Consider the following 22,187-nt stretch of genomic DNA (forward strand, 5'->3'; position numbering starts at 1 on the left):
ACCATTTCGACTAATTACACAAAATCAGTTCAAGATAATGTATTCCTAATAGTATATGTGCTTTAAATTCACAGAGATACTCTCGAAACGAAATCGAACACCAAAGTGCAAAATAACCTAATTGCATATTATTCATCATATGCAGCAGGAAGGACTGAACATATCTGGACGGCGCTATCAATAGGAGATACTGCCTTGAGATGATACGGAGATCCCCGAGGCTATTGGATCTCATGTTTTCAGCTACTGTATTTCAAAATATCATACAAGTGCCATTGATTTGGAAAGCCAAGTCAACCGTAGATCGCCGTATATGTTATTTGTGATTGTTTGCCATTGAGATGTCGCTTGGTATTTTTCACTGAACACGTATATACATGCAGTAAAGATTAGCAGAATGACGTTAACGTCTGGTACTTTTGACTTTGGTTCCAAAGTAGCAGCTAGTTAGATTACAAAAAATGTAAAGAAGTGATGTGAAAAAGTGAGCTGTAAAAGCAGATCGACTTGCCTACTCATTTTATCCTTTTATGAGAAAATAAACCTACAAACATAACATGAAATAATTACTGCATCTAGTCCTCTAGATAGTAGTAGCACCGAAAGAGCTAATGGACTAAGCATATATCAACGCACTTGACGTCTCGGATCAGTGCGAGGTTACAGAGGCAGGGGAAAGTGATGTGTGAGTTGTTTCATCGTACGGACAATAAAACTTTCACCATTTAAGTCTTCATTCTCTACAAACTCGATCACTACCACGGAATAATAGAAAGATAGTAGGCCTGGAAATGAGATTCTACCGATGGCTACCCTATTCCGGTAAGGATGAGATGGCCTACTGGAATTATTCACCTCAACATTGAATGACTCAATAGAGCAGCTGTGCTTAAACGTATGGGTGGGCGTAGTACAACATGCCTTATCATTTCAAACAATGGGCACAATCAAGGGTCTAAGTAGACACCCATGCAGAAAGGATGCGATGCACATTTCTTGAGGGTTTTAAATATAAAGCAATGGTTTTTTGTCAAATAATGCACTCACCATTCCTAAGTAGCATTAACAATTTACGATCACGTCCGCAGTCGTAACGGATCGATCAATCTATCTGATAAAAGACCCGGGTTTGTCTGAGTAGAAGACAGCCATAAGCCCAAGTAGTCCAAATACTCAAATGTGTGAATCGAAATAGGTAAAAAAAGAACCTACCTAGACGCTTCACAGCAGTGGACGCAGTAAGCGCGGAGATAGAAGTCGTTGCTTCGTTGTCTGGGGCGATTGAGGTAGGAGCGGCAGTGCCGGTCAAGTCCGATAAACTGCCCTCTGCCTTGGATGGCAGAGACGGAGCTGAGGACGGCGGAAGCAATGGAGCAGAGGGTGAAGGCGCGTCTGTCATGACAGGGGCTCTATTGGACGTCTCAACCTCCTCAGGAAAGACAAAAACGGAGTCGTCAGGCGCTGAGACGAGACGTACTTCCCGGTTGGCGTCGAAACAGAAACTGGTATTAATGCACTCGTCTGAGATCGCTGCTGCACGTTCTGCCGACAACCAGCGCTCCAAATGAGCACGTACCTCGGCCACATTTTTCAGTCGTGAACCACCGGGTCTGTAAAGTTGTAGGAAAATTGCATGTAGCCTCATCGTTCAGTCTCCCACGGTTCGGCTTGGACGCTAAAAGCATGGAGCTCTGTTCGAGCCACTTACAATACTAGTCCTCCAATCCCTTTTATAACAAAGGCACTTCCAAAATCACATACTTCATAAGGTCTTCAAATATCTCGAGATTTAAATGGTATCAGAAAACGAGTTTTAAAATGAAAATTTCATTCGGTACAATTATAAAATAGTATAAAAAGGTATAAGTAAAGTAACTGTTCATGCTACTTACTTTGGGATAGCAAAAATGGTTGGCAAATTCAGAAGTTTGGAATTTAAACGATGACATGGATAGTAACAAGAAATTACACCAGAAACACTAGTTCCCAGTGCACTGTGTGATGCGATACTTTAAGAGGTAGGCGCCTAATGGGGTTGAGGTGAGAGGTAAACAGAAGCAATAACCTGCAATGATGTTACGGTACCAGGACACGAAGTAGGCGGGCAGGCTTGCCTGAAACTCACCTGGCAAGGGTCACACCGCCAATTCGAATGATTAAACGGAGGAATGCAGGATCAGTTTCGCAAATCTAGCAATGTAGTAACTAGAGAGGAAATTCACCCAATCTTAACGACTGTGAAACCACCTGGCTAGAAAGTGATCGATTTTCCGCTATATTAAATAGTGGGTACCGGCTTGAGGGGATTTTTGAACTGCTGAGATACGGATAAACGTATGTATAAACACAAAAACAAATAAGTACATATAGTATATATACATACTTATAGGAGCCAAAGGTCCAAAATTGCACAGAAGGTTGCAAATGTACCAAAGAATGTAGCTATAGGCGATCCGGCGGACTTTAACTGACGTGATTTATGGGGCAGATTAACATGGGCCAAACAAGAAAGGAAAAGTACAAAAGGGATGGCAAAATGAAAGCGACTAACGAAATATAGACGACTATGTCGGATTGGCGGTCCACAATGCGTGTCCAAGCGCTGTTCCAAGGTAGCGGAGGCTTGGCACCTTCCGATTTGGCTACCGCCAATGAGGTCTTGGGTCCACTTGACGTTGAGTTGGCGCAACTAACCCCAGGTGCACGTTTCTGTGCAGTGCGATTTTTGGCCGTTGCCACAACATATCCACTAGTGTTGGTCAGAGGCCCAGCCGCTGAGGCAGCGGCGGAAAGAAAGACTTCTGCAGCATTTGATAGCGGCTGCTGATAGGCGATGGCAGCAGCACGAGCAGCTGCTGCGTACGACGCCACGATCTGGTCCGGCGGACTTTTATTCGCCTCTTTTGATGGCACCTAAGCGAAGAAAAACAGAGAAGGGTAGATAATAACGAGCAGTAGACCCATGATCTTTTCACCGATGGTCAAAAAAGGGAGAGAATAAAAGAATAGAAAGTTCGGCCTCTCAACAACGCAGAGAGCAAACAGGTAGCATAGCGAGCACAGGATCGCAGGATAGAGCGAAGCGACATGCAAACGAGAAATTTCACACACACACACATGGGTTATTCGCTTGAGTGGCAGAAAATGTGTTACAAACACAGTGATGCTGCTGCGGCTGGGCGACAAACTACCTGTGTGTATGTTATTTGCAAGAGGAATGCGGTGTTGGTAGCGAGAGGCAGTCTCCGGCTGCAAAAAACAACACCTGAAGTATTTAGAAAAGAGGAAACAAACACGCACGCATAGAATGCGCGAGACAGGGGAGAGGGGGCTGGAGGGATAATGGTGGGTGCGAGACGGTCGGGTCAAGTTGGAGCTTACTTGGGACAGTGCCTGCTCCAGGTATCAAGAAGAGAGTCGACAGACTGTGGCCTGAAGACAAGAAGTGTCAGTGGAAAAAAACGAGACCCAAAATAAGTTGACGTTAACTAAGTAGCATGCATAGCGTTAATGCGTGAACTAATAAATAATAGGAGGATGCAAGCGGTGAGTCCGGAGCATGCCGCATGTAAATAGCGAAATCAACAACTGGGTGGAGCAAAATCTGTAACCAAAAGTGTGGGATCGACATTTAAAGTAAAATAAAAGACACTCCAACGCAATTTTAGATGATACTATGCTGACTCGAAAAGTGAAACACGTTTATTGCCTTAAGGTAACAAACGTACCCCCTGCTGACTGCATTTGCACGATCTACTTCTAATTCACTTAAGTTTAAAAGAGTAAAATCCATTCAGATGTTCTAAAAGCGTGGAATCAGCAACATTGTTGGATTATGGGGTAAAATATGGCGCGGGAATGGAGGTGCGGCGAAGCATGCAATTAGTGCAAGTGAACAGTAAATAAACGCAAAATCACCAACTCAAGATACAAACATAGACTGTGGAACTAACGGTATCGAGAAAGGAGTGGAGAAATGGTAAAAAGCCTCATACCTGAGAAGTAGTACTGCCGTTGCTGTTTCCATAGAGGACAGGAGCGCGAACTATAGTGTGAGTATCGGAAGGTTCTGAAGAGGTAGTCGTGAGGTCACAAGTTGGTTGTTGCAGAAGGCCAGGGTTCAAAAGAGGAAGCATCTGAGAAAGATTGAGTTGGGCAATGAGGGGATTCACGGCATTAGGGATGGGAAGGCCGCCAAGAAATTGGGCCGTTTGGGGCAGAAAATAGGGTGAAGCGGCATGAAGAGAGGACGATGTAGAAAGGTTGGGCTGAGCAGGTAAAAGAAGCGAGGATATATCTTGTCCGGAAACAATGGATGTTGAATCAAGTGGAAGCCCAAGACTTAAACCAAGCAGTGAGTTCACATTAGGAACAGATGGAAGCTGTCCATAGGGGAAATAGCGAGGAAACATGCCCAGTTAAGGAAGGGTTGGATCCCAATGATCGTAGCTACAAAAAATAAACCGAAAAAATTAATTCAGCCGCCTTAGGTGGCATCGAATATAAACTGGGAGTTCTAATATTCCAAACGAACATTTTATAAGCAATGGGATGAGTATAGGCACAGTAGGTAGGGGTTAAGCCATAAAATTAGCACGGACCCATGTATTTCCTTGATAGATTATGTAAATTATAATGAGACCCAAATGGAACAATCAATAGTAATAGCTCATGTTCCTACTAAGAGCACAAATAGACATCTTTGAGAAGTGCCAAGTGGATTGGCTGTGACGAAGCTAAAACTTTAAGCTATGCAAGAATGGCAAATAATGCTAGCTACCTGAGATATCGAAAAGGCAAGGTTACGAAAGTAACGAACACTGTGCAAAGCATCTACAGACCAAGTCAAATCCCACCGTCTTCGATATTGTTTAAAACGATTATAATTGTATCGGTGCCCTTAATGAATATGGGCAAAGAATGGCTTTTAAGTCAAATAATTTGTGGCAAAAATTCCTCATTATTCAATAAAAATCTCATTTATAGCAGATACAAGTACTAGAACTTTCCAAAATCTAATATAGTTTTAAAAGCAAAATGCACCAAGTAGTCTAAAATGATATTTCAAAACAGATCTCAGAATTTAACCAAGTTTGTTATTTAGCTCTTAAAATCCAAAGTGGGGCTTATACATTGCATAACAACGATGGAAATGCGATGCTAGAGGAATATCCCTAGTACTAGCTGCGCGGACGTTTCACAAACTTTATTCCCGGAATTGAAGCTTTGATAAAGGCGATTTGATTTATCTTGGCCCCATAGATATATTGTTATTTTAAAGTGGTGTACTCTTCACCCATATCGCTCCCTGCGACTTCCCTGAAGAGAGAAGAAACAACAGCCGGGCAGAATATATATATTCAACATACAGTATTGTAATACGATAGTGGTTTATCCCTCGGTTCTGGTGAGGCGCCACTTTTGTACTTCGAATTAGCCCCCTTGTACCTCGCTGGGTGGGCTGGCCTTTTGGGCCATGCCAATAGCCCGGACACCTTCTCCGTGCTGAATATACATATTCTGCCCGACTATTGTGTCTTCTTTCGTCTTAAGGGAGTCTCGGGACGCTACAGTATGGCTTGGAGGTACTGAAATGGCGCAGAGGCAAATCTGCCTGGCGGAGCTGCAATGGTGGAGCACCTAAGTGGTCATTTAGACAAAACCAAGAGTTAAGCAATCAACCAACGTATTCTTAGGTGTTCCGAGTCCGCACTAGTTAAATACTAAAGTTTGACTAAATAGGAAACCTAGAATCCCTTCTGTTGAAAATGGTTAAATATTACTCAGGTTGTTTTTCAAGGAGTAAATTGACGCATTTCTTGCGACTTAAGGGGAGTAAATAGCTCATTGCATTTTACAATTGAGATATTCCTTATTTACGCCCCTTCCCAAATCCTTCGCCTCTTCTAGCAACAAACTTATATCACTGTTCTCTATTGTATTTAGCCGAATTTTGAAATGTGGTCCATCTATGCCTCCGTCAGATCATCATTATAATAAAGGAGGATTTCTGGAATGAAGTCATCGACGTTTAAGAGAAGTTCCTCCAACAATTCCTCTTCATCTGGTATTCCGTTTTCAGTCAATGTCTTATTCATATCAAGTACTTCTTGACCGTATTTCCATGTGTACGACGCGGCATGGGCATTGCATGGTAGGTAACGTGCCAATATGTCAAGCATCGTTTCTTCTGAGCAAACCTGATTGATAAAAGTTCCATGAGTGTAAATTATCCAGAAGTCGCTAAGTTAGCTGGATTATAGAACATAAAATTCTTCATAGTGAGGGCCCGGTAACTCAAAGAACGGCATAACACGTAACCCCAAAGTTAATGGGACTCTAAACAAGTAATGCATCAATCGAATAAGGTAAGTACATTATGAAGATTTATGAACCCATTTTAGTAAAAAGTTGTGTAGGTCTTCATATTACTTGAACAAACAGGAACTTACCTCAAATGTAGAATTATTTCCGGTTAGCGTATTTAGGACTCGAATAGTTCTTGCCTTCTTAGTTAAGCGGCCAGTCAGATAGGATTTATCTTGCCACCAAGGAATAACAAAATCATTTCGCCAGTCTGATGTAGGAAACGGTGGTGGCACATGAAGGAATCGCCCATACGGTGTATATGGTACGCGTACAAAAGTTATTGGATCAATATGCGTTCGAAGATTACCGGTTTTCGGGTCGAACCAATGTGAAATATCGGTGCCACCGACAGCTAGTATTGGCTTTAGCAAAACATCACCTATGAATAAGGGTACTTCTTAATTTACTCTAATAAATAATCCAATACATAGCAGTCAAGTTAGAGCAGAATTCTGAAGTCAATTGCACTTTACAGTCATGAAAGGCAATCCTACCTTCTCTTTTGTTTGGACTCAATTATTAGCATGGTAACAAAATCAAGCAAGTTTCATTAAAGTACTACATTTATTCAGAGATAAAGGCAAATATTAGTTTTGTAAGTGAAATCAATGAGTTCTGCGTATGCCTTGTGATTTAGCGGAAAATGCCAACCATTTTAACTTTGTCTGAAATATTATTTTTTTATATCCTTTTGCCAGTTACAAACGTACCCTTGTGAAGATTACATAATGAGGTTAAATCGTATACGTTCCCTAAATAGGACACCCATAAATCAGTCTCAGTGTTATGCAAGGAAACCTCAACCGGTGTGTAGTACTTTACCATTCCCGCTCATACCCGTAACTCATTCGTTGTCAAGTTAATGGCTGATAAAAAGGTAATCAAGGTTCATAAGAAGCATTACATACAATGAGCTTTTCTTATCATTTTTGACTGTACAAAGATTACAGTGAGCAATAATCTCATTGGATGATTCTCTCTCACGTCGTGAAATGTGCAGCATCTCGGCTGTTTTGCCCTTCTGCTTCCATCTTCATATCCTTGAATCTAGAAGAAAAATCTGAGAAGGACATAATGCATTGTATAGTTTGCAATTTTATAAACAGTCAATTTTGTGGTGTCATAATTTCTTTACGTCTCGGAGATTGATGACGTCTCCTTAGTAGTAGAGTTGGTTTGATTTACCCCTTTGCCACATAGAAAGTAAAATTAAAAGAACATATATGATTATCATTACGCTGTTTTGAATTTACATTAAAGATGTGATAAAATAAATTAACATGGATGAACACATTGTTCCAACGTGCTGAGTTTGTGGCGGTATGACCTCAGTGCTTTAAAAGGGATATCAAATATAACTAGCTTTATCTCTTTCAAGTACCGGCAAGTGATGCAGCTTACGCACCAGGAAGGCTGTACATGTGCAAAGCTACCAACGTAGAGGTAAGATTTAAGTATTTGTAATAGACGATCAATCAAATAATATGTGCAAGAAGTTACGCTAAACGGATCATTGCCAGTATTGGTCGAGGGCTGACATCCCGATCTTCCTACCTGAGTCCGCAAAATCAAACATTGGCGCTGTGGTGGCGTATTCGCCTTCAAGACTCTGGTAGCGAAGGCTTCAAACGAAAAGGTTTAAAAATGGCTTACCTACTTTAAGTTACGTCGGCTTCCTATAGAAATGAATTGTATTTGTTTTATTTTCACTGAAAAGAGTATGATTATGATATGTATGTATGATTAAGATAAATACCCTTTCCATTGGAGAGACATTGCCGATCTCAACCATGGCTAGTAGCATTGAAAAATGGGAATTAGTGATAACAACAATAAGTTCTACCAGAGAAGGCCGCGGGTTTTGCATTTATGGATCCTGCACACGCACACGATAGACAGGCATGCAAATCGGTGTAAATAACCCCCGAAAGTAAGGTCTTGCTTATCATTAAGTTGTAGGTGCAGATGGACGAGCCTGAGATATCCATCGTTGACTTAGTGTGAAACGCATCAAGCCTGTGGTCGTCCTTGCTTTGCTGAAAGGGAAATTTTAACAATTTCCTGCCACACCAGGCTTATCAAAAGTGTGTAAATCATAACGAAGGCAATGTATTCAATCTGGTAGCCTGCGACAAATTTGTCTTGATGACGGAATTCCATGCTCAGTGGATTTTACGATCCAATAAATTCATCAATGAAAGCAAGCTATTTCTAAACCCCCTTGTGGTCCACACAATCTGGGTAAACCGTGTTAAGATTTAATATTTGTTTTTGAGTTCACATTCAACTTCTTGGATTCTGACGGTTAGACTTCTATCATAGCAGCAGGGGCTTCCAGCTATGCCTATTGCCCTAGGTAAAATGATAAATGGACGCTGAAAATGTCACAATCATTGGATTAATAACTGTGCATTTGGTATTCTGTGGAAAGTAAATAGAAGCTTACCTATGTTAATGCTACACTGGGATTGGCTATGCTTAACTATCAAATTAGGAGATAAAAATGGAAGTTGATACAATGCAATAGATGCAAATAAACTAAAGCAGTTCTGTCATCTGATGCACTGAATCTGTGTCCACTCGAAAAAAAAGAGTAGAGCTAAAATTGCTTTTTGATGCGGAACACATTGTTATAACTCGGTGCCACAACGTTGTCCAGGTTAAAAGCATAACGCCGTTTCGATAACTGGGTTGTCAAACTTTCAAAAGTGTTGATTTCATAAATGATTACTCATCATTCCAGCAGAAATACTTACCACTTTTTTCACTTTAACGGTAGGTTATACATCAAGAGAAGGCTTGCCGTGGCAATGGTCGGATAACGTGGCTGACAATAGTAGGACAGCCCCCGACACCTTTACACCATTCACATGTCTTACCACTGGGCTCCCAAACGTCCCGTAAATGTGGTCTGCTTGAAATATACTGCAGATGTCCACTGGTTTGGACTTTGCTCTTCCGTTTAGCATCACAGATTTTCGCCTGCCACCTTGATTAAAAATGATGTCAGGTCCATACGCGCTACTAATACAGAAATAGGACATCTGCCGCGTCGTCACAGTAGCGCCCTTTTTATGTCTGTCAAGTTAAAATTCCTAGTTCGACCTGCTACAGGGTCATTGGTGTCTTCTAGATGTAAAGCAGCTATCATCAGTATAGGTGTCAAGTACGAGTAAAAGCGGGCCATGAAATTGCTTATTTATTGAAATGATTACTGAAGGCACCATTTCCCCCCCCCCCTTCCGGAACGCACAACCACACGCATAACAAGACATCCTCTGACACCAATAGGGGAGGGAAAAGAGGGAAGCGGTTCAGGGCAACTTTGGATCAAAGGACTCCTCTACAAGGAGGAGTTTAATCCCTTCCAGCACATTAGCCGCCTCGAAGGTCGGCAGAATGAGGTCAACTGCGCCCATGAAGTCACGATGACAGTGCAACGGCTTTGAACGTATCGCCTGACGATCACCGGGCTTGTAAACGCCTGTCTGCACGAGAATCGCTACAAAAATACACGCCTTTCAATTATTTTTTTAAAATTTTGAGTCTAATGTCCCCTATCTTAAAAAAATTTTGGGCTTAATGTCATTAGTTATAGTGGATTTGAAACCTTCTGGTACCAAATACATTGCAAAGTGGACGGACAAATATGTGAGCCAGCAGTAACACATTAATTTCAGGCAATCGTTGAACCTCTAAAGAAAGAAATGCAGATATTGGACTACGATACAGGGTTTAAATAGGTTTGGGTAAACCAAAAAGGCTTTAAAAACAAATCTCGAGTGCCAATTGTGTGAAGCTATCTTTAGTGATTTATCAAACGGCTTTGCTATTAGGCACTTGTTGAGGAACGTTTATAAGCCGTAAGTGGAGAGCTGTCTAAATTTGTTGGATCCATCAAAGTTATGGGGATTGTATGGCCTTTCGCCCTGAAAAATTAACGTATAATCATTGTCCCCAACCCATAGATGGTCCTTAGATCACCAGCTACGTGAGATAGGCTTCAGATTCGCCTCATCAAAGCAACTACAAATGAGAAGACGGAGGGACTTGTGGTGAGAGTGGGAGGAGAGGATTTACCTTCAACACCGCGACAGGTTTGCGGTAGGAAGGTGGCGTCGGCCGGAACAGTGCGAGAGGAGGCAACGGCAGCTTTCATGTGCAACTGACTCTGCTCGGGCGCCGAAACATCCCGTCCACCAGACAGACGGCGGTAGCGGCGCAGGTACATATTGTACAGGTTGGCACCCAGTATGTCCACCTCCGGATTGTCTCTAAAATCGAAGTTGGTAAATACCTCAAAACACTGAACTATCTGGAAATCATCGCTACTCGTAACCGTTCTTTTTATTTATTTGCCTTTTCAACAGACACGTAAGTGAAGCTCACTCTTTGTAGTAATATCACTAATTCCCAAATTTCATTTTTTGCTAATCGTAAATGAGTAACCTAGTGGTAAAAATTTAGCGAAATTTTAAATATATCAAATCATACAAAGTAGTTTGAAGAATGGTTTATCACATCAGGAAAGGTGAAACGAGAAAATCTTAATTGAAATTGCAAACTTCACTCGGTAGTCTGAAAACATCACGTCATATCATTCATTAAATGAGCTTGCAATTTTATCAGAGTCCAAGTTCACGCTCAAAAAAGTGTTTTTAGTTGCTTAGATTCTCTTACCACCACAGCTGTTTCGCATAACAAGCGCATAAATCCTAACCTTGAAAAGACTGATGCAGAGAATAGAAAATGACGGTTAAACACTAACACTGAATGCAATTAACAGTAACCTAGCTGAGGATAAACTCATAATGTGGTGGATTTTCTTCCATTGACAAGCAACCTTATTCAAAAGTGCGGGCACTTGTACAATGGACGGATAATGTGCTGGCACAATTATTGACCAGTCAGTGGCTAGCCACGATGATTTGGGAAATGGGTGCGTTGATGCATGACGAAGGCAAATCAGTGATGCGCTGTCCACTTACCCAAAGAAGTAGATTTTCCTAAGGGGCCGCGAGATGCCCATGCGCTTGGCAACTTTGCTCAGTATGTGCTCCGAGAATCGGTAGGTGATTTCACTCGGTTTGCCAACCAGGGCCGTGTACTTCAGGGGATAGCCGGATACTCGCTAAATTAGTGAAATGGTTCATTTCGGTGCCATTAAGCTAGGTACAGAATTGAGCGCCAGCGAAGTACAGCTGAATAGTCCATTTGATTGTTCAAAAAAATAAAAGTGCAAATCTTTCGGTTGATCGTATGTCTAACTCGAGGATACCACTTGGTCAGCATTTGTCGACCTGATGATGAGTCAAATCACCTTCATTGAGTATTATTCGCAATAAAGCGCAATTTGGCAACTTACTTCGTACAGTGACTCCAAACAGACGAGAAAGGCGCCGTGTCCAAATCTTAAAGTCGAAACTTTGGTAGTAAGGAATTTGCTTTACACAAAAAGGATATTCTTGCCTATTAACCAATTTTGCTATTTTCTTATGTCATTCTCTACAACAGATTAATGAAACAATGTGCGAAATTTCATTTAATGTTGGATGAACTTCAGCTTTTCGACTTAGAGCCGACTTCACCTAAACAGAGAATGGCCGATTGATTCACGAGTATTACAAGGTAGTTAATTTTTGAGTAGAAATCTGCTCTTGACAATGTGAGGATTAAAAGTTACAGGTAAAGTAAGAGCGGCTTAAGTACCTGGGCATGCAGGCCTGACCCATGTACAGGAGATCCATGTTGCAAGCCAAGACAGGCAGATGGTTCTTTGGACTGGCTTCAGGTTTGTGATCCGGCTTTCCATTCGTCATTAGTAGGTCAACGAGCAATTGCAAGTACATCTCCCATTGAACCGGTTCGCCCATTAATACAATAGCTAATGGAGATGAAAACAAATGCACTTGTTATGTAAAAGTATAGGTATATAGTACCGCTTGCGAGTTTGATTTAATAGAAATTGTCCCCTGAAATCCGATACGTTTTCGTAAAATGTATGACTTCATCAAACTTGCCTTCAATCCGTGGAAAATCTTTATTTTCCTTATATCCTTTTGCCTAGAAATAGAATGACATGTTAGAGATATTAACCATTTTAACTAACTGAACAACATTAGAATGGGATCGGTGAGCCATACCACAATCTTACGGTTCTCGTGGTTCACCATATCGAGGAGAGGCCAGGCCTCGGCAACCTGTTCCATAGTGTAGACGTGCTTGAAGCCGAGATCCTCCGCGATCTTCTTCATGTCCCCCTGGCCCACCACCAGCACCCGCATGTCGTGCCAGTGGGTGAAACTCTGGAAGGGGCTCGGGGCGAATATCACTTGCTCTGGCTTCAGCTACACATATGAAAAACCATTGGAGTTTAATGCCTTTGTGCTTTATTTTTGAATTGGGAGTGCAATAATGGAAGCATAAGGAGCCATCTTACTTCCATCAAAATCACTAGCTAGTTTTAGTAATGTCCTGATGTCGTCCAAAGTGGCCCTGGGTTGTAGTGAGATACTGACAGTTAAGTTTTAATGTCTGAGATACCTCATTGTACCAACTTAATGAAATCAACACTTACCAATGGCAAATTGGAGCTCAATTCAACCATATAATTAATTTAAAGAAGTTAAAATATATCCACCTACTCCCCAGTATAGAGTAAATCCAAAATGATAGCATGATTGAACCATAAGCATAAAATAATCCCTCTACACGCGATGTTTTTTCATGCTAAAGCAGATGCAGTTGCACTTTAATGAAAAAGGACTACACGGTTTTGGGGAAAAAGAAGGCTATTCTTCCCCTTCAACTGATTCATCCAAGAGACGAAAACATGTTAAAAGAGCACAACACAAGCGAAAAGAAAAACAGTCACAGATCTTACTTCAATGTTGAAAATGGAGGAGAGTTGATCCACTTTCGCTTGAGCGTTTCCACAGGCGTTCGTCACGAAAGCGATCGGCACTCGAAGTTTACCGTTGCGTCCCTTCAGTAGGTCCATGGCTAAAAGAGCCTCCGGTATTGGAGTAGCACCACGTAACAGAACTCCGTCGATGTCAAAGAGCAGTCCAAAATTGGGCTTTACACAAAAGACGAAACTTACGTGCTAAGTTCTTATTAAATCGTATGTGAAAGATGTAGAAGTTATTTTGGCAGAAAGACCTGCGTGGTTGTAAACCCTAGTGACTCCGAGATAAATTTCTAGTCGGGTCCTATCACTTTTCAGACTTTGAGGATTAAGCTAATACATTGCTTGAAATTCCTACTTCTGAATACGTAATAGATGATTCCTAGTCAACACTAAGAATTGTTTGCATAAAAAGTCCCATAAATAATGTAGGCTCAATGCGACGTGATGAAACCAAACAATGGTCCAAGCACCCTTACCAGTGCTGTCTCAGCCTAGACCGGTAGATGAACAAAATGAATGAACCACATGATTAGGAGCGGGATCAAGGAAGGCATAGCATAGCATACCTCTTTCTGCTTCAAGCCTACGGGGCAGAAGTCAAGTCGTTCATCTGTGTAGCTGTCTGTGCTAATGATGCTGGCTTTGCGAATATCAAGTTGCTCGGGTGAGGGAATAGCGTAGAGATCGGCGAGGGTGTCACTCATTATTTCGGCAAATGAGGAGGGTTGTGCAATGCGATCATATTTATAGAGCCCTTTTAAGAGTACACATGCACACAGGTGCACATGGTCGCGGGTTTGTAGTAAACACCATGGTACGTTACGGATCATCCACTTATACCGTGGATCTAGGGACCGGGATATCCATTCTGAGCTGCAATAATCACGCGGATGTGAGAGCCCTTTGCGTGACAGAATGCCCTGATGCTCATTCCCTTCCTTCCTAATAGTGGTGAATCGTGGTGACTGCAAAAGTCCCAAATACTTGCAAAAAGCCAAAAAAATGTATGCGAGGAGTTAGGGAAAGCTCTGACCGGCCTACTAGTTCTTGAACTGTAAATTGAGCATTTTTTCAATCTTGACGACAAAACGTTCACCTTTACTACTTTTTGTGACCTCTATCACACCTAGATACTCAGATCAAGGTTGTGCAACTCAAATCAGTGGCCCTTTGCAAGCGACTATGCTATCAACAAAACCAAATAGAATTTATATTTTATTTTAGTGCTCAAGGCGAAAACAACTTCTTGATTTAAACGTAATGTTTTACTATTGACCTATTAGTGAATCTAACGTCAAATTATGCGTTTTACTACCCTTCCATGGTGGCTTCCAGTTTGTCATCAAAGCAAACTTATTGATTGAAGGTTTTGGAGGCCCAACTCTCTGACCTTCCAATGTTCCAATCCATTTTGTTCGTACTTTAACGTGTGCATATACTAAAGTTGGTAAAAAAACTAAATCATCAAATAACATAACATGAAAGTATTCAAAATTGTGCCAAATGATGACGATATAATGGTCATTGCATCAAGATGGTAAAAAATGTATTGGACTGGGTGGACAATTAGCCAATTTCGATCTAATTGTGTTGTAATCAACGGATTGTCTGCTAAATGGCCTTCCGCGGGTCACGTGATATGCAGTTCCCTACAGACGAGCAGAGAAAAGGTAGCACGTGCAACCATGCTTCCGGTTCGTGGTCAGAGGGTGTAGAAGTAATTAAATGAAGGTAAATTTTCACACTTTCGGAGGGTGATTAGCAAGCGGCGACAGAGGGCGTCCAATTTATCAGTCCCATTCTACTGCTGTTTACTTAGCTATCTCACTAGTTAATTGGTTTTGTATAATCAAAAAACTAAAGTGCCCTAAACGAAGGTGCAAAATTGTGACCCCAGTTGCAGGGGACTCCAATTTACTACTAAGCATACCGGATTTCACGTCTCACGATCCTTTTCAATCAAGTACGAAAGCCACTGAATGGTACCGCTTGTTGCAAATGGACTTGTATTTTATATTTGAAACGAAACACCCTCTTTGTTAAACCCTTGTAGTGTTAAGCGGAAACCGTTTTCTTAGTTATGTGTTTGATTAAAGCTGGATGAATACAAAGCTACGCTCCTATTATTTGTCCTCAAACTAAAGTGTGGGCTACTTGTTGATACTCCAGGCTTGTTTGCATTACGTTGAGCAAATCAAAAGTGGGATCAATTGTTCATCGAATCTTTTCAAGTTTCACAATTTTTCAATAACAGCATATCACTGAGATCCAACATTATCCATTATATATAATATATAACGCGCTGTTCACCGATACAGCCCGTCACATATATGTGACACACTTGACTAAAAAATGATGCATTGTGATGTTAGAACCATAGAAAACCTTAGTCATATTGGTGGTTACTTCTTTAAGACTCTGGCAGCAAACGTGTCAAATAGATCTAGACCTCTGGCATGGATGCAGTTCAACACTCTAGTGAGTTGCGCTAAAAATGAGAGATAAATGTAAAGATTAAGAGAATACCTGTCCAAACAGTGCTTACTAAATTTCGAACCTTATTTCCCTCAGCTAAGCCATTCCTGATGCATCTAGTAGAAGAAAATATAGGGATTTATATGCTTTTATATTAGCGACCAACTTGAAAGAATTAAAGCATCTTAATTCTACCTTAAAGGCAAACGCGGAGCATGTCATACAATTTTGTATCCACTGGAAGGATTTCTGTTCCTTCCTTCCTATCTCTTTGGGGGTCATGAAGAATGTACTGTATTTTGGAATCGGTTCCAAGCTGCTAAATCACTTCAGATAATTTATTTTGTCGTCATATGTAATAATCTAATCTTATATCATATATTTAAATCCAAATTCCGACAAGAATACTCATAAAGCATTATTTTAAGTTTTTAAAAGCAATAAATTTTAAAGCTAGTTTCTATTTTACATCAGTATTTACTCTCTGCTGCGTGCCGTATAAGTAGCTTCGACACAGTTTGTTGACTGGTGGTCCTACTGCAATGCATTCGATTTATTTGTATATCCAGCAAATATCTACACCACGAGTCATAATTTTAACAAGCCTTTTTAAGATAAACAAAGAGATGAGATTAATATCCGGAGATCTCCACCAGAACGTCGCTGACCGGGCCTACGAGTTCACTTTTTCTACTTGTATTTCCATCGAGAATAGAGGAAGCAACACCTTTGAGAATGCTAGCTTCCAATATGCTAGGGACAGATATGGTGTCGCATGCATCATAGACTCTCACATTACTCCTTCCTCCGCTTAGACGGCAAGTGTAGTAAACGAATAAAAGACATTTGTCAAGGGCGGACTGCGACAGAACAATAGGTAAACAGACTGAACCAAGTAACTGAGGTGTGTTAGGCCCATCCATGCCTCTCTCTGTGCATGAATAAAGTACCAATTTACATGGCTGAATTACTATGCTAGCCAGTTTACATCGCAGACTGCAAACAACTTCAACTCGTGATTGAGTTTGCCACGTGAGACACCACTTTTCGAAGACAAATGCCAAGACTGCGAATGCTGAAGTACTAGAGAGGGAAAAATTTTCTCATCCTGTTGCTTTTTATTCATACCCCACTTTGAATAGGTTGACCACCTCATGAACGCATATTCAATGGTAAATACAGGCGCTCCCAGTAACAATAGAATAGACAAGTGAGAACAAATCATTGAGAAATAAATGCAATCCAGGCGGTGATAAAGCTTAGGTTATTTACTTCTTGCCAATAGCAAGTTAAAAGGGCTATAAAAGTACATGAACCGTATTAGCTGTTTATTCAGTGAATACTGAAACATTTGTACGTTTGATAAAGCTGATATCCCTGATATGGCCATAAATGCGTAAAATGAGAACTGAGCTGAGTCCGACGTGATAGTTACGAATGCTTAGTTGATTATGCACAGACCCTAGGCTCAACGGGTTCTAGGGCTTTACTACGGGGTCAGTAGTCCCCCAAACCAGATCTACTTCGAAGATCGAGGTCATTGATAGTAATTTGCCACGACGACAAGGTAGACGAACGACATATTTTACAAATTGAACAAGCAACCAAACAAAGTTAAGCTATTTTAAATCTCTGCACTTTAAGCGAGCATGCAGGCTGCAAAAGTGAATTTCACCGGGAGCTATTGCATTTTGCCCCATAACTGTACCAATGCGGCGTATTGGCAGAACATCAAGGAAAAATGAGCCATTAGCGCACCACAGGTTCTACTTAACCACAGCCACCGTGACGCATTCATAGAAGGGGAACAGACAAAATTGCTTGGGATTAGTCTATCCATAAGTTGGACATAACTCAGAAAGATGCAACTTTCTTCGCATCGTATTTGAAAAAGACGGCCGATTCCACAATTGGCTGCTCTACTTTTATTCAAGGTAAAAATAAAAATAACTAGAATTGGTTAAAAGCAACTAAAACGAAAGAAACAGAAGTTGCAGACAAGTAAGTTCATTAGTGTTACTAAAAAGACGTCACGATGCCTGAGCCTAAGAACCCCAAAACATCTAGGCGATACAAATTTGTTGCTTCTAACACCACAAAAAGGTATAAAACACAAGTATTGCAAGATCGTTGCTACAAATTGGCTTACTATCTGAAAAAGCCAACGTCAACTTAGCACGAATCTCCCTTCGGTCACATGTAAACAAGCAATCTTACGGTGTGATCTTATAGACGTAAAAACCACGCAGACCTGCACACACAAACCGCCTACTGCAATCGTTCGTGCTCCCATCCCAAGTTCCCTTACGCATTTGTAGCCCAGTTTGGCTTAACAACCACTTTACTTAGGTTGGATCGGCTAATGTGAGCAAAAGTAACCAGCATTAGCGAGTAACGTTGAAAGCCTGAATGAAGACGAATTCAGTTTGGACTTCTACCAAAGGGATATAAAAGACGCCACTTCATTCACACAACTTTACTTAAAGTGATGCTATAGTTGCAACTACTTAAGCGACTTACTTCAGGATGTCGAGGCTTCCTTATTATTCCACGCCTGTACCAACGCACCCCGTAATCTCTCACATTTTGATGGTAGCTCACGCGGACTTGCGAGCAAACGTAAACAGCATGAAGTTTTGAAGTGTAGTTCCTAAATACATTCGATTAGCATTAAAGGGTGCCGTTACTGCCAGCGGCCTAGTCCACAAAACGCCGTGCGTACAAAGACGTTCAAACGCGCACGGACCTTTTTGACGCGCTTTAAAACAAGAAACACGTGACCGGTGACGTAGCCACTGTTGCTGATGTCGGAGCAGCGTGCAATGGAAATTGAAGCCCGCATTTTAGGTTCTTCTGTTCACATTCAAAAACTCTCTTTTCACGATAGAATTTAGATAAGCAAGGAGTTGTTAATGTTCTCGTAAAATCCAAAAGTTGAAGCTTGTTTATCCAAGAGTCCCCGTCTTGTAGATAGCTACACCATTTTTGAATGTATATGAGTGTATTGTCGGTTGCGGACATTTTTGTGCTAAAGTGACGAAGAAAACGTCAATTCGATCATCCTTGAACCAAAAAGTCCTACAACTAGGTCATTTGTTTTAAACAATCTGTTTGTGACAACTTGGTGGAACCAGTTATCATAAACTGACAGGGAGTAGTTATCGCACATTTACGACGCTGGTAGCGAATGCGTTAAAAATAAAGTGTGGTAAGTGAAATACCTTGATGTTGAAAGATCAGTTTTTTGCGAAGATCCATATTACATTGTTTTATAGGACTAGTGACTCACAATGCTGACGAGCGCCCGCTTTCGTGGTGTCACTTGTTTATCTGGGTGGCTCATTCAGGCAAGTAAAATTTGCATCGACCAACTTTTAAGGTATTTTGAGATAGCGATATAACTACAAAACCATAATCAAATAGCCATAAAATGCATTCCGGAAAAGTGCATTGTCTACGTGGACTTGCTACCTGGGTGACCGAAACAAGGCCGATAGGAGCCACCAAAGTTCAATCACCTGTAAACGAATGACTTAATGCTTTGATTAAATGTTGAATAAATAAAAGTATCAAATGTGTTTACTTGTGTGTGTGTGTGGAAGAAAGACTTTGATACTTGCACACTTTTATAAAAAGTCTGAAAACATCAGATTTGCAGGAGTAACTACTTTGCAGAGAATTTGCCTTGTGACATGGGGTTATGTAGTTATAAATGAGTAAAAATCCACACAACTTTCCCTACTAATGCTGTATGCATGTTTGAGGCTTTCCTACTAGCAATTTAATTTACAAGCTCAAGTCCAAATGGACGAAAAAAAGAACATTCTTTCACAGGACTTTCATCAGCAGCACAAATGAGATAACTTGCAAGGGATTGCGATCTCACTGATGCTATTCGCATCATAAAACACTTTTTGTCTATCACACAGTAACAGAGGTAACATTATGCTCAAAATAAGATCACATTAAGGCTTAAACACATCCAAAAGACTGACATTTTCTTAGGAATGACTGGCGATTTCTTTACACAAAACGTTTCTTTTGAACTATTTCACCGATATGCTCCATGGGGATACCGTTGCGGCCGAAGAGAGTATTTTTGATAACGTCGCTACGGTTGAAAGGTTTTTTGATGTTATCCAGTTTCACCATCTCACTGAAATACCAGCCGTAATCCCATGAAGCCGGGAATTTGTAGTTATACTTGTGTTCTGGGTCCTTCCGATCCCTCAACTTCAAGTACCTTGACCTTCAAACACAAAAAGGAGAAAAGTTAACCTATTTCGGGAATAAGAAAAGTATTAGACTAAGCTACTGGGTAAGCCTAATTGGGTTTCAAATTATTTTCGTCCAGAAGACTTCGTATCCCGGGTGGTCCTTCAAATAAAGCTTTTGACAACTTCCGATGAAACTAGTAAAAGATATTTTGACTCCTTTCCCATAAGTTATACTAATTTGTTTGAATAAAAGCTAAGAATTAGGGAATTATGGAGTGATGCGGATGACTGCTCAGGCTAAAAGGAATAAATTCAACCAGTAAACTCACCCACTGATGATAAAATGCCTAGATTTTCTTAGTGCTTCCATTACAGGAAGTGTAAAATAAAATGCCGGTAAAACAAACCTTCCACCACCAGTAGCCGAGATACCTTCATACAAGGTATCCCTGATTTCTGGTGTAACAGGGCGCATCAAATCCAGCGATGGGAGACTGTCAACGTTGAATTTGTTAAGTTTGAATTCACGAAGCTTCTTTTTATGCTCCAACTCCTCTTGCTTTCGCTTTTCCCCCGCGGCTTTGAGCATCGCGATGCAACGCTCATTTTTCAGGGTGCTCAGCTCCAACTTATGGCGAATAATTTTTGACGCAGTGCCCAGATTGTCCGGTGAACAGAGGGTGTCCTTATGCTCCACAAAAAATTTGTAGGCGGCATCTTCCTCCTTCTTTGTGCGTTCCTTGAACTCGGACACGGATTTTACACTCTCGAGGATTTGCCGTGCCATTACTGCATCCGTTGGAACGTCAACTCACACCTCCCTAAGACATGCAGAAATATCGATTCGTGTCACACTCCTTGCATTCCAGAGGCTCTGCGCCTTCTCCAATTGACATTTGAAACGATGCTTCCGTCCGAAGGCAAGCTCATACACTGGTCAGATGATACAAATTCTTCGGTAGATGACTCGCTTACATGGACTGCCATCATATCTTAGTTTCAACAGTTTGCATACATTTAAACAAGTGTGATGGAATATGTATTTGAAAAAGGCCTACTATGTCGTACTTAGTAGTATTTTTTGTGCCACCATCATAGCAGCCATTCGCACCCCGTCTATGACCCGTAAAGACCACCGAAGACTGTTTCGTTGCAGCAGTAAAGTCAAATCAAGCCCCCTTTTTAATTTAATGGCTACTCAATCATTCGAACCCGTTTCTTCTTCGTACCTCCCTTAACGGATACTTTGAGTAAGGGCTTAGTCGCCCAACTTGACTAAGGCACAAGGAGTGGCACTTTTTTGGAATCAGTTTTATTTTACACATCTTGAAACTTAAAGGCAGATAATGATCTTTAATTCCGCAATAAACTGGAAGAATCCGTTTCATTAAATGCATCAACCTAATAAACTTTAAAATTAAGGCGAGAATTTATTGTAACAGGGCAAATAACTTCTGCAAGTGAGTTCAAAATTCTACTAAGGTGACCACACTAGCATCAAAGTTCATTTTCCAAATGAGAAATATAGCAAAACGATCGCACAAACCGGAGAATGGACCCAAGTTCTAACGGTACTTGTAATATGTTGGCTGTTCAACTGCCAGTTCTGCTAAATGGTCGACACCATTGTACATTTGCAGGGTGGGCTGGCAATCTAGCCATGCCAGTAGCTCCAAGCTCTTCTATACTTCAAAAATACCTATCTTGCCCTGGTGCTGTGGCTTTCATCTCCAGAGAAGTCTCAGGACGCTACATTAGCAACAGCGGAAAGCGAACCCGATCTTAAAGTACAGCTAGCCTGTTTTCTACTGCTGAGTGACAAATTTTAGCAGGGAGGGGAAGAAGGACGTTAGCTACTTCTGAAAGAATCGATGACAACTTATTACAGAAGAGATGAAAATGACCTTTACCTTCTGTAATCATCTTAGTTCATTATCTTCACTAAAGTTATTAATGATCAAGGCGGCATTAGCCATGAATCTTCTAAAAAGCTATGTTATGGGACTGCCTACGGTATCTATATGAAGATGTCATTTAAGTGAACGCACAATACCGCCTCCACTTCTTTTAAAGCTGGATCGAACCCGAATAGAATGGCCGGGCAGCTTTGAAGGGGAAACAACGTAACAAAGAGAAGTAGATGCAAAACCCTACCCCCACAGATTAATGCTAAATCTCGTCCTTTGTTAAGTGATTCTACTTTCAGGCTAGTGGAC

At 41.1% G+C, this 22,187-nt stretch overlaps 4 protein-coding genes across 4 annotated transcripts in view; all 4 read right to left on the reverse strand. All coding sequences in view use genetic code 11, as the record gives it.

Moving 5' to 3' along the window:
• The window catches only part of EGR_00378 (hypothetical protein), a gene marked incomplete at both ends in the record, with an annotated part of 6,879 nt that extends 2,046 nt beyond the window's left edge, over nt 1-4,833 (reverse strand). Inside the window, 6 exons of the mRNA XM_024489627.1 lie at nt 1,213-1,610; nt 2,126-2,190; nt 2,563-2,913; nt 3,996-4,382; nt 4,411-4,449; nt 4,807-4,833. Of these exons, the coding sequence (XP_024356305.1) occupies nt 1,213-1,610; nt 2,126-2,190; nt 2,563-2,913; nt 3,996-4,382; nt 4,411-4,449; nt 4,807-4,833 (1,267 nt within the window). The remainder of the gene's footprint in view (nt 1-1,212; nt 1,611-2,125; nt 2,191-2,562; nt 2,914-3,995; nt 4,383-4,410; nt 4,450-4,806) is intronic.
• A 1,136-nt stretch (nt 4,834-5,969) lies between these two features.
• Nucleotides 5,970-7,194, reverse strand: EGR_00379 (Cytochrome b5 domain-containing protein; the record flags this gene model as incomplete). The annotated part of the gene is made up of 3 exons (XM_024489628.1): nt 5,970-6,200; nt 6,453-6,748; nt 7,080-7,194. The coding sequence occupies 3 exons, from the start codon at nt 7,192-7,194 to the stop codon at nt 5,970-5,972; spliced, it is 642 nt and encodes a 213-aa protein (XP_024356306.1).
• Nucleotides 7,195-9,683: 2,489 nt separating this feature from the next.
• On the reverse strand, nt 9,684-13,983 carry EGR_00380 (Cat eye syndrome critical region protein; the record flags this gene model as incomplete). Its single annotated transcript, XM_024489629.1, has 8 exons — nt 9,684-9,871; nt 10,450-10,643; nt 11,358-11,500; nt 11,735-11,813; nt 12,079-12,253; nt 12,479-12,716; nt 13,253-13,447; nt 13,846-13,983. 8 exons carry the CDS (start codon nt 13,981-13,983, stop codon nt 9,684-9,686), a joined length of 1,350 nt encoding a protein of 449 aa, XP_024356307.1.
• Nucleotides 13,984-19,777: 5,794 nt separating this feature from the next.
• EGR_00381 (hypothetical protein) lies at nt 19,778-20,758 on the reverse strand (the record flags this gene model as incomplete). The annotated part of the gene is made up of 2 exons (XM_024489630.1): nt 19,778-20,003; nt 20,379-20,758. 2 exons carry the CDS (start codon nt 20,756-20,758, stop codon nt 19,778-19,780), a joined length of 606 nt encoding a protein of 201 aa, XP_024356308.1.
• Nucleotides 20,759-22,187: the final 1,429 nt, after the last annotated feature.

The sequence above is a fragment of the Echinococcus granulosus genome, assembly GCF_000524195.1.
Source record: "Echinococcus granulosus chromosome Unknown EG_S00001, whole genome shotgun sequence".
Lineage (NCBI taxonomy): Eukaryota > Metazoa > Platyhelminthes > Cestoda > Cyclophyllidea > Taeniidae > Echinococcus > Echinococcus granulosus.